The sequence below is a fragment of the Bacillus rossius genome, chromosome 3, assembly GCF_032445375.1.
Source record: "Bacillus rossius redtenbacheri isolate Brsri chromosome 3, Brsri_v3, whole genome shotgun sequence".
Taxonomy (NCBI): Eukaryota; Metazoa; Arthropoda; class Insecta; order Phasmatodea; family Bacillidae; genus Bacillus; species Bacillus rossius.
Genome location: NC_086332.1, coordinates 104343683 through 104360464, shown reverse-complemented (window position 1 = coordinate 104360464; position 16782 = coordinate 104343683). Strand labels below are relative to the sequence as shown.

The 16782-nt window shown below is 33.2% G+C and overlaps 1 protein-coding gene across 2 annotated transcripts in view; it reads left to right on the top strand.

Moving 5' to 3' along the window:
• The window catches only part of LOC134531096 (transcription factor AP-4), a 91382-nt gene extending 76439 nt beyond the window's left edge, over positions 1-14943 (top strand). For both annotated transcript variants that reach the window (XM_063366635.1, XM_063366636.1), the window contains one exon: positions 5199-14943. In XM_063366635.1, coding sequence (XP_063222705.1) covers positions 5199-5466 — 268 coding nt within the window. In that variant the 3' untranslated portion in view covers positions 5467-14943. The remainder of the gene's footprint in view (positions 1-5198) is intronic.
• Positions 14944-16782: the final 1839 nt, after the last annotated feature.

Here is a 16782-nt window from a genome sequence, read left to right as displayed (position 1 = left end):
ACTACGTGCGCGCGCTCTATACGGGAAGCAACATAACCAAACATGAATGATGCGCTGGCTACATTTTTATAAGCGGTACGCCGCGGTACGCAGACAATCAGATAAAGGAAATACCGGTTAAAAACGTCTTTAAAAGAAAATTTACACATTGGACAACTTTGTATTTCCGTTTATTAAATAAATAAGTGGTAATGACCGAAATTAAATTTTAGATTACACCTACACCGCGGTTTTGCAGACGATCAGATAAAGGAAATAACTTTTAAAAACGTCTTTATAAGAAAATTTACACGCCAAACGACGTTGTATTTTTCCGTTAATTTATTAAGTAAGTGGTAATGACCGAATAAATATTAGATTTCTACTTTAAAATACATCGTTTTATACGGAAAAGATACCTACACAAAGCATTCGGCATCTACTAGCGGGACCAAAAACATCATGCGACGTTTACGCGAGAAGTTTTTTTATCCCAATTTTGACAGCCTAAAATATGGTTGCGACGATTACGCACGAGTGACCATTATGCGATAAAACACGGTATAGCCAAAAAATTTGTCAAAATTAAGATGGCATATTTTGGTTACTATCCCTCCAAAATATTTTTCACGAAGTAACAGAAGTGTACAAATAAATACCCGGAACCAAAGCCGGGATTGGAAAAGTCTGTTTCGGTTCAGTTATTTTGAAGGAATAAAATCTAGAACTGAAAAATTGGGGAGCCGTTAAGGCCTACCATCATTTAACTATAGAAAACATTTTTCTTGAAAAGTTAACATTCTTCATGTCAATAATATAGAACAACCGTACACCTAGACACCAAATGTCACTTGTGCCAACCTTGCCTAAATGAAATGAATTTTTTTACCTCCAGTTAAATAAACATGAATTCAGGTGAATGTTTTAACATCTTAATTTTACGTAATGGGCTGGACATCATCATTTGGTTCTCACCCAACTGCAAATTAAGATATATCATTTTTTCAAATACATATTAATATATATTAATGTATGTGAATATATTTAAAAAAAAATTGAATTTTATTTTTCATCATCTCTAGTCATGTAAAATGCAGCTGGTAAGTTGTTGAAGTTATAATATCCAGTGTCATTTTGTTTGTCTGATTTTCAACTGAGTTATTCTTTGATAGGTATTTCATTACCTGGACTTTTCAATATGTTTTGTATTTTGTGTCAAATTACTTCTTTACATTCAATAATTTTAACCAACTGTTCCAAGTAGCATTTGTAAACAAACTAGTGTGAATGTTTACATTGTCATATTTTTACAGTTCTGATGGCAAATTGTAAGTCAGTGTGCAGTTGACAAGAAACTGGTATCAAATCTTTAGTTTTTAATCCATACAAGACAATAGGCTCATGACATTGTCAGTTGGCCAGCTGACTAAGAGATACTAAAGTATATTTTAGGCAAGGCTTTTAAAATTGTTTTGAAGTTTACATACATTTTAATGTGTGAAAATTTATTTGGTCATTATCACATGTATAAATGGTACTCCTTTACCCTGAAAAATACAGTTCATGTGAAGCATGGTGGTGAATTATGATTGTCATTAAGATGAATGTATCATTTCAAGTATTCCAACTTGACTAATGAGAACGAGGTTCGTGTTTGTATGTATGTTGCAGTTATGGTCTACCTGAATTCATGTTGCATTTACTTCACAGAAATTATACATTGCACTTGGTATTGTTCTTTGACATGTGGAAAAATATAACTACACTACCTTGAATGAAAATTTCTAGTAGATAATAAATACACAAATAGCATTAAGTTACAAACTAACAAACAAATCAAATCTGGTATAATAATTAGCTTTTAGGGAATGAGCTAAATACTGGATACATATTATTGTATTGTGCCATTTTACTGCAATGCCTATAAAGCAGGCTTTAATGTAACCTCAGTTCAAGGAGCCACCTTGCAGGGAATAGTCACGAAAATCTTAAATACATCATGCAGAGCTATTTTGCAGCAAATATCTACATACCCTATTTTTATGTATGTATGTGTGTTCTTTCTAGATGATTGGTTGGGACCCCAGAAAACTACCAAAATAAAAGCATTTTTAAAATAAGGCGAAAGCTGAGTAGAAAACTTACGTTAGGTCTAAAATTTTGTACTAAACATTCATTTTGATCCTTTAGTCACTGAAAAATTTCTTCTCTAGCCTATTCATAAACCTTGAGCAATTTTTTATTTTGTATGGACATTTTTAAGTTCCTCTAACCATCCCAAAGTATCTACATGTGATCATCTCTTCAACCTATGATTTTGGAGTAGGCACTCATAAATAAAATATCAAAATTCAGAATATTGTGTTTTTGTCCCAAAAATACCAAGTTAAGTATTTAAATGTTTTAGCTTAACCTAACTATGTGTTTGCAAATTTTAAACGTAGCTAACCTAACCTAATCAAATATTCAAAATGGTAAACTATTTTAATATTTCAGTACCGTTTTAAAGTAAAGTATACAAAAGCACATCAAACAATTTAAATTAATAAGTCATTCAACAAAAACATATTTTGTTCAAGTTTAAATAGAAAAATTAAAACCATGACCTGAACGTGAGTTGGAACTAACACAGAACTATCATTGTAGTACACAATAACCACAAAAGAGTGCAGGCTATCACTCAGCACTAAACAGAGCATGCAAGTTGCATGCAATCGGATAGTTATCGATATCGATATTCGACTACGTGCATGCACTCTATTTGGGCATCAACATAACCAAACATGAGTGATATCAACTAGGATTGACTACATTTTTATAATTGGTACACAGTGGCGACCAAGATGACAAATAAAGGTTATAACGTTTGAAAATTTGTTTAAAAAAAATTTATACACATCAGACAACTTCGTATTTCTGTTAATTAAATAAGTAAGTGGTAATAATCAAACAATTAATAGAGTTCAACTTAAAAATAAAACATTTTATATGGGAAAAGAAGTTGATAGGTTACATCTTATATGGAAAAAAAATATCTTATTGAGAAAATGGCGGGACCGAAATATTTGACTATATTGGATGGGAAATCACATTGTGCAGGTACATCTTGAGTTTTACTGTAATTGTAATTACTGTATTATCTGATTATAACTACCAAACTATCTGACAGCAACTTGGAAACTGATTGCTGTTGCAGCATGCTTTATCCTGTCACATAGATAAAGCGCTCAAAATGTTAACAGCGGGACCAAAAACATCATGCAACTTTTGTGAGAGGTTTTTTTTTTATATACAAATTTTGATGCCATAAAATAATGATGTGACGATCAATTGATAAAACACTGCATCTAATCTAGAAAATTACCCTTTGCGTTTTTATATAATTAAGAATTATTTCTTGGTCTAAAATTAAAATTTATAAAATATAAAGTGTAAGATTTAATTTATCATAATGATTCCTTTTTTATTTATTAGTTTGAACATTTTATAAAAAAAAATTCTCCACTTGACAAAAAACAGCAATTTTAGTGTCACATACAATAAAAGAAAAGGAATGTAAAAATAAGGTACAAATAAATATTAAAACTAATAGTTTCTCTTGTAACCAAACTATCCTACATTTCACGAAATAACCAAAGAGATAACAGATAAAAATAATTTTTATGTTGTACATACAACACATTGACCATACATTTGTACTGTTCATAAATTCTATGATTGTACTTTCAAGATTTCAAAATTCCTTAATTAATGACATTTTTTTTTCTGTTGTTGCAAATATATGATGTACCGTATAATATTTTCAGAAATGGTGTCTTATCTACTTGTAAAAATAATTAGATTTTGCACCAAATAATTTCGTCCACTTAAATGTAAAAATTTTGGGAAACATTTTTAAGAAATCTGAATTTGGTAGTTTTTTGGGATTTTGGTCAAATACATTTTTTGGGGTCTCTTATAATTGGTATGGAACTCAATTAATTACTCTCCTAGAACTTTTGAATTTGAGAGGTTGGGCTTAGAAGCTCCCCTAAACATCCTGAAATGATCCTTTGCTGCGGAAGTGCTATCCCATTTACATTTACAGTAGAACCCCTGTCATACACTTTTCAACGGAGGGCACAAAAATGGTGTATGATGCGGGAAAGTGTATGAAAAGGGAATGGCAATAATAATTTTTTTTTTCAATCTAGCATACCAGCACAGTATCAGATTAAACTTAAATACATAATGTGTAAATAATTGCATTATATTAATGAAAGATATGAATTCATCATTATATATACATATATAAAACCACCAGAAATGTAAAATACAGTCCATAATCAAGTAAAGCTGACATGAGAAACAGTGGCCTTACAAAATGTTATGAAGTCCTTTCTTGGAGGGGGGGAAAAGTCACCAAGCCTAAATTAGAAATAAAAAAATTAGGCTATTGTAAAAAGAAAATCAGGAATTTTTGCTTGTTTATTTCATTTTACAAACAACTTTATGCAACAGAACAATTTACAATAAGATTTTAACTTGAGAAACGTAAAATACAAAACAATCCGATCGTAAGAAAACAATAACAAACGAGTATATTCAGTTCAAAGATTAATGAATGCACAAAATATGAGATCCGTGCCTTGGTAAAGCGCGTGCACCATTTTCATAATCATTGCTAGTTTGCGCCACTAGTCTCGCTTGGTGTTTGCCAAAGATGCTACTAGCGAAGTGCACAGTCTTCCTGGTACTATTCATATCTATGGTGCAATAAAGTTATTTTCTTACGTTTGCAAAGGTAAACAATGAACGTTTTTCAAAATAAAAACATTAAAACGTTTATCAGGATGAATATAACAAAAAAAAATTGTGAATTTTAGGACTTTTCCGCTTCATAAAAACGTATGAAACGGGAAATTAATTATTTTATAAGTGTATGTTCCGGGAAAGTAAACCATTGTAAATATAGTACTTTCGGCGGGACCAAAATTAATCGGCGTATGACACGGGAAAATGTATGAAACGGGAACGTATCATCGAGGTTATACTGTATTTTAAGTTTATTGTTTCATAATTTTTATTTTTTGCACTGAATTAATTGTCAATTTGATGAATTCCTATAAAATACATTTTTGACTGGATTGAAAAAAAGGTTTCACTAATTATGTACTTAATTTTTAAATTCAGATTTTGAATTACCTAATAAAATAATTTGTTGGTGTTTGTGGTTATAGGTTGTATTTGCCAAGCACGTCTCGCCAGAACTTGGAGACGATAGTGGAGGCCATCAGGCACCTTGAGGGCGACCATCTGTTTTCCGACGACCCCTCTCCGACCCAGGAGGTGCCGCTGGCGCTCACCACCACACACCGTGCCAACACCGCCGTCAAGGTGGAGATGGAGCCCTTCCTTCAGTTCCATTCACAGCCGATCACGCCTGCCGCGGTGGCAGCCCTGCAGCAGCAGCGGCCCGGAGTCATAGTCGTGAAGCAGCACACGTGATGAGTCCGGCTCTCGGGACAGGGACCCCACTCCGACACGCTTGCCTCCCCGCCCGCCCGTGCTGAGTTGATGCTCTATGCCGCACTCTTAGTTTCATGACTATCGTCGAGGTACCTACTGTGTGTGGTAACTTTTGTTAACTTTTGCGTTTCGTGTGCTGCAATTTTGGTTGTTCGACAAGACGACCACCGGCCCTGTTAGAATGTTGGTTAACTGGTAATTTGGGTGATTCTATAACGGAACAATTTTTTGGCATTTTTAATTGGAGTTCTGTTTTGAGCAGTGCATTGGAGTGTTCTCCTATTTTCCTAATATTGGCTGTGGGAGTCAGTATCGTGTTCTTCAGCACGTGTTGTGTGTGCATGGTGGTAGCAGCGCGGTCCCTAAACCAATCTCATGTATACCAGCTTCGCTTTTTACTGCAGTGCGGCAAGGACGACAGAACTGAATTGAACGAAACGGCATGCGTTCGGTTAGTGTTCATCAAGAACCGAGGAATTTTATACATTTATTTTTTATGGATTAAAAGCAATGTGTCCGACATGTGTTTTTGTTAGACAGATAATCTTGCTCGAATTGTTTGTCCATTTTTTTATTTGTACATAAATATTCATTATAACTGCGAATGAATGTAATATATGGTAGATGCCAGTATGTTGTTATTTTGTTATAAGACTTGCTGACTAAGCATTGATTTTCTGTATAATTATTTGTTAGTAATGTGTTCTGTTCATAACCCTTCATTGTGTGACTTCCTTTCACATAAAATTCATTTTCATGTTCATTTTGAATTATTTATGTGTGTGGAGGAAAGCATTTCAATAAGAATGTGTGAATGATTGTGTGTGTGCGTGAGTGCTTCTTCGTCTATGCATGAACTGTATACGTATGATTACTTTGTTTGTGTTTTGGAGTTTATTTGACAAAGACATTTTCTTCATTAGTTTGTGAATGTGACGAGATGGTAAACAATTAAGCTTTTGTATAAATGTGTATAGAGTGAGTGATAAACCTTGAGCATGTAAGTGATCATGTATTGTTTTGTAATGTAATGTTGCAGCTACAGTGTGAGGGGCAGTACTGATTGCTTATATATTATAACTATAAACCCCAAGAGTAAAACTGTATCTGTTACATTATGTCTGTATTGACTGGTTGAGGTGTGCACATCATTGCAATTGGATCAATGTTGTGCACTGACTTTTCTGAATGTTCACAGCAATCATCATGTACATATGTTTTTCATTATACTTCAATCTCTTTCTGTGTCGATTTACCAACAAATTTCAAAAGCTTCTTGAAAAGTTTTGAATAATCACTGTTTTATAAATAAAAAAAGTTCATATAAAGGGATTTCTTGTTAACTGGTTGACAAAATTAAACGCTACATGGCTTTGTGCCAATGAATTCTTTATTTGAAGGTGTTAATATTGGTCCATCTTAAGTTTTTATTAAAATTTTTCTACTTAAATGAGAAAATCTCTCTTCATGTTCATTTTAGAGAAACATGATGGGTGTGTTTGTATCTAGCCAATTTTTTTTTTAACTAAAAAGAGCCCAAAATTTGACTGATGTAGCATTAATAATTGTGCATTAAAATAGTGCTTGAAAATTGTCATAGAATGCTATTTTAGAGTAGTTTGAGAGAGGTATCTGTGACTGACGAAAATGTACGGCAGTGTCCACTGCTGTTGTTTTCGGAATTGTGCTCAAGCATTGCTAGTAAAACTACACTTAAATTAATGTGGTTTCCCATACGTTCACTGCTTATTTCACTTGCATGTTGTATTGTTAAATTCCATACATTCGACACACAGAAGAGTCCCCATTTTTACTTGCTGTGATGTATTATTCCTTAGCTAAACTTATCACTAATTATGATTGTAATGTTTGTAAAAGTTTTTGCTCAATTCTATTGGTCTAGAAATATATTCTTAGTAAACATTGTATTATTGTAGTTTTAGAGCAGGTTACTATCGACATGGCGGGAGTTTCAGCTTGTAGTTCTCTTGGAGCTCTTGTGTTGTGGGTTGCTTAATCTGCTGGGGTGTTGGTGCATCAGCAGTGCCTGTAGGAGTGCGGAGGAGGGGGGGGGGGATTTGGCCGCTTTCGACAGCTGACACACACTTTGCTTGCGACAGTTTCCTGTGCTCTGCTCTGGTTGCTTTTTTACCCTGCACGCGAGAAAGTGCTGGTGGCCTAAATGCCCTGATGTGAGCTGGGAGAGAGGTACCTGTCCTTTGGGACACGTCACCGAAAAGCAGTATAGTAAGTACAGTATTCTAATGTTTACAGCACAGGTTGACTGTTTTCCCAATCACATTAACAGGTTGTGAATGTTCGAGTTTAGCCAGAAAACATTTTCAAATTTTTTTTTAATTATATAGATATCTGCATTGTGCATCTAGCACTCGAGATGTATTTGATTTTCTTTAAAATCATTTTTTATTTAGAAGAAAAACTTTTTACATATTTTAGAGATATAGAACTGAGAAAAAATTTGATATTTCATGCATTATACAACAGGAATTGCTTAGCTTGTTGTCACTTTGTAAATAGTCTGTACAAAAGTATACATTATTCATAGACATGTTACATGGCCTTAACTTTACATTTAAATATTTAAAACATTTAATCATGATTTCTTAAGTCATTTACTTTAATACAGTTGATTATACAACAAAATACATTCTGGTACATAGATGTATTGGTAATTTCAATTCTTTGCATTAAATAAAATGTCCTTAAAAATGAAAGACTTAGACATTGCTTTTAGTTCACTAAAAAAAATTCTTATCAGAAAGAAACAAAAATTAATGATGTAGATGTATATTAAGATAATGTAAAGGTAAGGTCATAGATTCAAGCTCTGTCATAGGGATAATTTACATGTCATTACTGAAGCCTTTTTTAATTTTTTTTTCTTTCAAGTTTTTAAATGTTTGGTAATGTTAAGTTTCTTTGTGATCAGGTATTGCTGCATAAAAATAATGAAAGGGAAATATTCATTAGTAATAATAATAATAATTAGTGCAATCTTTTCTACCACAGGGTGTAAGGAAGTATACGATTCAACAGTTAATACTAGAAGTTAAGTAAAGATATGTCGCATTGTTATTTGCATTTGGGAGGCTTTTTTTTTTTTTTCTTTTTTTTTTTTTTTTTTTTTTTTTGTAAAGTGTTGGTCTTAAGTTATGGTGTGGCCCATGTGCATTTGTTAGCAATGCGTGGAATGTGATGTGTGTTGCCTAGCCTTCACATGTGAGGTTACAGTAGTAATATTATGTGATTTTATTTTATGAATTTTTTTAGAAATGTGTGGCAGCAGTCAAACAATGCTTCAATGCAATTTATGGGAATGCTAAGTCTTGACAGATTATGTTGTATGGATAACTCGTGTTTTCTGAAAATATTATTGCTGGTCTTCTGAAGGGGATTAACATAGACAAAGATTATTTCAGTAAGTTGATTGCACTTTAAGGATTTGTTCATGTTAAAATATCTTATATTTTGGATTTAAAATTTGCTTGATTGGTTTGTGTGATTGTGTGTGTGTTGCAAATTAATTGCCACAACAGGAAAAAATAGGTAACATAAACAACAGTTACTCAGCATGCCTTAAGTGGCATCAAGGTTATCAAGCTGTAATGATGGTGGTGCTGTTACAGACATTCTAGTGTGTGTGCTGTTCCATATCAGGTCCTTTTTCTGTTTGTTCTTTTCTTGCTGTATAGTTGATTTTGTTCCGTGTTATGTTTATTTATTTTCTCTCAGGCAGGCAATACATCTTGCAAGTTGGCACTGCTATGAATGATGTTTTCTTTTGTTGAACTAATTGAGGAGTGGCATTCTTCAAAATTATTTTCTAAAAGGCAATTGTAATTATTTTAAATTTTTTATTTAATTTTTTAATTATGGTAAATCTAAGATGTGCTCCAGGTAAAAATGTTTTAAATTACCACTGTACATTTTGTATAGTAATAATATCCTAGGTATTTTATCAATTTAATGAGTGCATACATTCTAGCATTGGAATTAATTCTTTTATATGACCTCTTTGAAAGCTCAGTACTTTTATTAAAGCACAGTAAATTTATGTATTTAGATACATGTCTGCATTTCAACTTCTCTATTGAGTTGCTTACTAGAACTTGAAGTTGGTCATATTTTGAACTCTAGCAGAAAGCAATGCACCTGCAGTTTTTGTAGCCTGGACCAGTAGATGCTTGGTTGTACATGCAGTGCATGTAACCTCTGTAGATCATAGTGTTTTTTCTACTTCGCTCATACCGTATTGGACAGTTTTTATGTACAATGCTGTTAAACAGATTCTGCTGTATTTTTCTTGAGAAACAAGTCAGTCCAATTGGTAATCCTCAGAAAATTTTTATGTACAATAAAGGTCTTATTTCCAGGTTCATTTTAATTTTTAACATAAATGTTTTTATGTATTTAGTCATTTGAATTGTAAATGAACCTCATTACATGACCTTCAAATTGAGGGTTACTTTTTTTTTTGTATCTACCATGTTTCTCAAATATTTGTACAGCTGTTGCCAAAAAAAAAATTGGTAAATTTGATTATGAGAAATATACTACCAAGTTCTAGGGTTCTACATTTTCTCTTTTACCTATCAGTTTGCAAAATGTATATTTGTGATTTTGTCTCTCAGAGATCTGGATTTGAGATCACCGTATCATTCAAGGCTGCTTATTGTGCATGGTTCATGAATTGTGTACACTGTTTGGTACTTGTTATTGTTCAAGAAGGTTAATTAGAGTATTAAGTTTAAAAAATTAAAAAAAGAAACCTCGCAAGTAAGAGTTTTGGGGACTTTTTTATTTTAGTTTCGCAGTTGTTTGAAACCCAACTAGTACAAAACAAAAAAGACACTCGTGTAGCATTTTGGTGACAACACAGTTTTTATTTTGGTCGCAATATATTTTATAATTATTTGTTGTTTTGCATGTAAAAAGAACACATCAGTGATTTTTGAATTAAAATAAATACATTAGAAATTTGGTAAAAATTGTGTTTTTATCCTTCCATTATCCTAATTTCTAAGCAGAGTAATTTAATAGTAATTTCCTTGGCTTGCATAGTAATCTTAACTGCTGAGGACACTAAATAGGTGTTCAGGGAAATCAAGTTGTCACCATCGACTAGGCCTGTGTGAATATCAGTTTTTTAGTTCATTGAATATGAATAACAAATTATTTCCAAATATTAATATCAAATTCAATTAGAATGAGAATTGGAATCCCTCTAAAAATCTTTTTCACAACCTGTACAAATACATAGTTGTATTTTAAAAGGGTAATTATTGGATGTTGCAGCTTTTTAGCACTAAAAGAAACGAAATCAATAAAAAACATAGTTTTCACACACTAAACACGTTCCTAAATTTACTCCCAAGGTATAGTTTCTCAATTCCTACTAGTTTGTGAAAAATAATAGTTTATAGCTTACATTACTATACCAGCATTGCGGCTTTGGGGAACGAAAAGTAAATAAAAACAGGAAATATGTTTTTCAAGTACTCGAGATGTCCCTAAATTTACTCTGAAAACATGGTTTCTTAATTCCTACTGGTTTGTGAAAAATAACAGTTTAAACTTACATTACAATATCTGTGTTTTCACACTGCTGCCGCCAATCATTGTGTACCTGCGATCATGTATCGCTTTGTTTAGCACAGTGGTTCCCAACCTTTTTTTGATCTGGGACCACTTTAATTTCATTATTATTAGCAGGGACCACAAGGTTAAAAAAATAATCTGTATCAATCTAAAAAAAACTTTAAGCCTAAACGTTCAATGTTAATTGAAACGTTTAACATAAGCAATCTAAAATACCAAAATAAACTTTAATTAACAGTGTTATGATTGAAAACATATATTTTTAGTACACAATTCAGTTTGCATCAATGAGATTTTTGAGCTTGCATCTTCTGTACAAGATCTTGAATTCTTGGGGTAATATTTTTGCTCAAAGCTACACGCATATCATCACTTACTTTCAGTCGATTCCTGGATTTGTTTTTAATGATCAGTAATGAAGAAAATCCTTGTTCGCATACGTAAGTTGTTGAGAAAAGCATAAGATAGCGCAAAGCGATTTCTCGAATTTTAGTATGTATATGAAATTGCTTTCTTACTTTAAAGCAGGCCTGCCGTTTTCACGGATTTTATCCGTTTTCACGGATATTTGAAGCTTTAAACGGACTAACGGATAAACGGCGACATTCACGGATATTTACGACGCTTCGCCGATATTTTCATATTTGAATTTCGTTCGTGTAAATATTTACATTCAACTACCTATTTTAAGTTGTCAAACCATACAAGCATCCAACAGTAAAGCAAACATTCACATTAGGTGTAGCGCCATGGAACTTCAAATCGTTTAACCACAAACCAAAAACATATACTCCCACATATCGTTTCATGAAGTACAATATCTATGGTTTCGGGGGAAATGTTTTTTGTTTGTTGAGTTAAACGCTAAGAAGTGTCATGGCGTCAGTAAACATTAGTATTTTTTGCCATTACAATGTTTTAGGTGCGGCATTTGTTTACAAACGATTTAAGTAGTTGTTTTGGTCTTAGCTGATTGTGATGGAGAAAAAGTGAAAGGCTTCGCCGGACAGGTCACTTTATAATGGGAGCAAGAATTGAAATGGTTTAGGCGTGGCAAAACGGAATTTTCCGCCGTTTGTTCGACTTGCAACTCGGAACTGAACGTGACAAAGGGCGGCTTGAAGACGTACGTTCATGCGAAAAACCAACGAGCTGCTGATCAGAGTTATTCTTTGACGAGTTTTGTAACCAAACCAAACAAAATCATTGATGCGTAACTGTTATGGGCGAACTTCGTTTGTGAAAACAATTTATCTGTGAAACTCAGTGATAATTTCACGAAACTTGTCCCGCAAATGTTTCCAGATAGTGAAATCGCAAGAAACTTTCATTGTTCTCGCAATAAAACTAGCCAGATAATTATTCAATCTTTGGGTACATCAGCTGCAGATTATGTTACCTATGCAATGAAAACAATTTTTCACACTGATGATTGATGAATCAACTGACAGTCACTAGGCAGGTTGTAGTGTTAGGAAGGTTCTTTCTATCTGAGATTGTTGAAACTCATCTGTACAAAGTAATGGCTTTGAGTGGTGCTGCAACTGGAGAAAATTTGCTGTGGAAAGGGTTTTCAGCAATCTCAAGATGGTTAAAACTGTTCACAGATAATAAATGGAATCACCAATGTTAAATGCGCTATTGCATTGCACAATGAGAACATCTGCAGGTCTGGCGTTCAAGTCCACTGACGAGATGCGGAAAAGAGCACAGAACATGAAAAAGTAGCTAGTTAATGATGTGAAATACATTTGTTTTTTTAACTTGTAAATAACTGCAGTTGTATGGATGTATTTATAGTTTGTAAATAAAAGGGTAAATATTTACAATCGCGGTAGATGCCAAAAAAAATGCTAAAAATCTGAAAATACTTTTATTCTGTGCCCTTTCACTTCCTCTTTTCAAAACAACCGGCGGAGGTAAGAAATTCCAAATACTTTAGGAGATATCGAATTTTTTAATTTCATCATATGTAGAGTTGCGGTAGATGCCAAAAAAAATGCTAAAAATCTGAAAATACTTTGATTCTGTGCTCTTTTACTTCCTCTTTTCAAATCAACCGGCGGAGGTAAGAAATTCCAAATACTTTAGGAGATATCGAATTTTTAAATTTTCATCACAATACCTGTGAATTCAGGCGGCCACCATTGTTTCTTGTTTACGAGACGAGTATGATTTTTTTTTCCGCGACGTAGGTGAACGACTACATTGTTGCTTGTTTAGGAGTATCTATTAAAATCTGAAAATACTTTTATTATAGTTATGTTATGTTAGGTTAGCTACATTAAAACACTTTAAAACACTATGGACGGTTAGTTAGGTTAGTATAGCTACATTAAAATAAGCAGATAAATATAAATATTAATAAATAAAACCGAGGTTGGCCGAAGGTAAATGGTTCGGGTGTAATCGGGAATGGCAGAACTTTATGTGCGTCTTGATTTACCGTTCGTGAATGCCTAATTAATTAAAATGGTCGATTAGGTCAGGTCAGTTACATTATTAATACTTTCAAACTAAGCAGACATTAAAAATAATATAAATTAATTTTAATGGTTGTTTAGTTTTAAAGTATTTATAATGTAGCTGACCTAACAAACCGGGACAAAGGATGAACGGTAGGAACTCACGTAATTTTTTTACTTATTACTTGCGCAACAAATAAAACATTAAAATTTGAAACGTTAAAAACTCAGATACGTTAGAGGCGGATACATTAGTAGAAAATGATGTAGTCGTTCTACCTACGTCGCGAAAATAAAAAATCATAAACGTAAACAAGCAACAATGGTCGGTTCATCTACGCGGAAAAAAATCATACTCGTCTCGTAAACAAGAAACAATGGTGGCCGCCTGAATTCACAGGTATTGTGATGAAAATCTAAAAATTTGATATCTCCTAAAGTATTTGGAATTTCTTATCTCCGCCGGATTTAATGTAAAGAGGAAGTGAAAGAGCATAAAATAAAAGTAATTTCAGATTTTTAGAATTATTTTTCGCAAATACCGCTACTCTACATGTTCAAAATTTAAAAATCTATATCTCCTAAAGTATTTGGAATTTCTTATCTCCACCGGTTGATTTGAAAAGAGGAAGTGAAAGAGCATAGAATAAAAGTATTTTCGGATTTTTAGCATTTTTTTTGGCATCTACCGCGATTGTAAATATTTACCAGTTTTGTAATGTAAGTGGCAAATCTTAAACATTTTTTACATTCATTTGATTTTTTTTTTTAATTTATGTTTTGGAATGCAATGTATATTTAAAATTACTGCGAAAAATAAATTATGTCAATTACGGCTATAAATTTTACAGGATTTTTAAATGTTATAAAGAGGGTTTAGGAACCTAATTTGGTGGCAGGCCTGGCATTAAGTGTCACAGTATGAAATTAATGGGAAAACATGTTTTCCACTGCTTTGTAAACTTGCAAAGGCAAGCAATACTTAGCCTTCCACACAGCAATGCAGGGGTGGAAAGGATATTTAGTAAGCTCAACCTTATCAAGACAGGGCACAGGTCATATCTTGAATTGCCAATGCTAAATGCTTTGTTGTATATCTCTTCTAGGAAGAATATGGCAGAATTCACGTACATTATGGTTGAGTAATTTTCATAAAAATTGCATATTTTTTTTGTATTTTTTAATGTACAGGATTTTACAGGATATTTTGTATTGAAAACAAGGATATTACAGGATATTTCACATTTCAATCAAGGATATTGTTTTCAAAGTGGTGGCAGCCCTGCTTTAAAGTGTCCTTACAGTTCCTGTCATTTTGTAATTCAATAAGTTATTCTTGGATTTCTTCTGCAACTTCTCTAGCGTTAGTGCCAAAAGGGTTGTGTATCAGTATTTGGTTCACATTAGCTTGTATTGTTATATTTTGGGAATTCATCAAGCGACATTTGCTGTTTTTTTGTATGCTTTCCCTAAACATGACATACTTTTTGTCGTCAAGGAGTGCCTTCAATGTTGCAAACGCACTATAATTGCCCTCGCCAACTTGACTAATCCATAACTTAAGTTTGCAAATAAAAGCACGAAGTTTATATTCAAAATCAAAAATATTTGCAACGCCTTCTAATTGTCTGTTTCCTGAACCTTGCATTTGCAAGTTCAACTTATTAAAGTGTGTAAAAATATCCACAAGATATGCCAAATGCATCTGGGATGTCAAATCAGAAAACTGTACTAGTAAGTTTTCAATTTTTTTCTCACCTAGAAACAAATCAATCCCTCCTCTCAGATCGTATAATCTTTCCAGCATATTGCCTTTCGACAACGAACGAACCTCTGTGTGAAAGAGGAGGTTCTCATGGTTGGAGTCCATTTCAGTGCACAGTTTTTTAAGGCGTGAATTTAAGGCACTGCTTTTAATGACATTTACTTACTACTTTTATGGCCAATTTCATTGTATCATTAAGGCATTTAGGAAGAGTCATAGAAGCTAAAGCCTGGCGATGAAGGATACAATGCGATGTTAATCTTGACGGATTCCTCTCTTTGATTAACGTTGCTAGACCGGAATGTGATCCTAACATGGCAGGAGCACCATCCGTACAGAAACCGACTAGCTTTTCCCACATAATGCCATATTTCTGGAAATATCCAGTTATTATATTCATGATGTCGATACCTCTTGATGTCATTTCCAGTTCCTGAGAAAACAACAGTTCTTTGATTATATTGTCGTCTAAAAAGCGGACAAAAACAAGTAACTGAGCACAATTAGAAAACTCAGTGGATTCATCGCACTGCAAAGCGAAGAATGGCGACATTTTAATTCTTGAAACAAGTTGCTCCTCAATATAATTTGACATGAGTTCAATTCTAACTTTCACCGTGTTGTCCGACAGAGGTATCTCTTGTATTTTTTTTTTGCTTCTAACCCTAAAACTTCTTCGACGGCTTTGATCAAACAAGGTTTCACAAGAGTTTCTTCTATTGTGTGAGGCTTTTTGGATTGTGCTATTAATTTCGATATCTCAAGCGACGCTACTAATGTTTTTTCAGATGATGCATATCTTGTACCACTAGGCCCGAGTTTCATTTTTTTTTTTTTAAATTCTCCAATTTTCCTTAAAGAACTCTAGTGGTCGGTCAGAAAAATTTGAATGAATCGTTTCTATGTGACGTTTTAATTTTGCTGGCTTCAAGGCATCGTTCGCAAGAACAGTTGCGCATATAACACATTGTGGTTTTATTTTTATTCTATCGAAGTAAATCCAAATTTAATGTAACTATTACCATATTTCCTCTTAGGCAGCATTTTCTGAAAACAAAACCAAATTGCAATAAAATGTACACTGTTATGCTTATATTATGTTAAACATTTTCTTGAATGTGAAGGCTGTCAGGATAGTTTCAAATTTCAAAAAGGAATCCATCAATGCCTTTGCTTGGAACAAAACCTTTGGCTCAAACTCCGTGCTCGAAGATATGGCACTTAAGTTTTTATTAACGTGAAGTATCGAGTTTTCTCCATAATAGTGATCAAGGCTTTGTCTTTAGCCTACCATCTTGTTTTTCCAGTATTCTGTAATTGTCTCAATTTGTCTTGTCCAGCTGTTAATTCTGAAATTTTGTCCACCCATAGAGATGTGCGCTTAAATGATTAATGAATGAATACCTGGTAGACTCCAAGAGCCCAAACAAATTCTTTGCTTCAGTA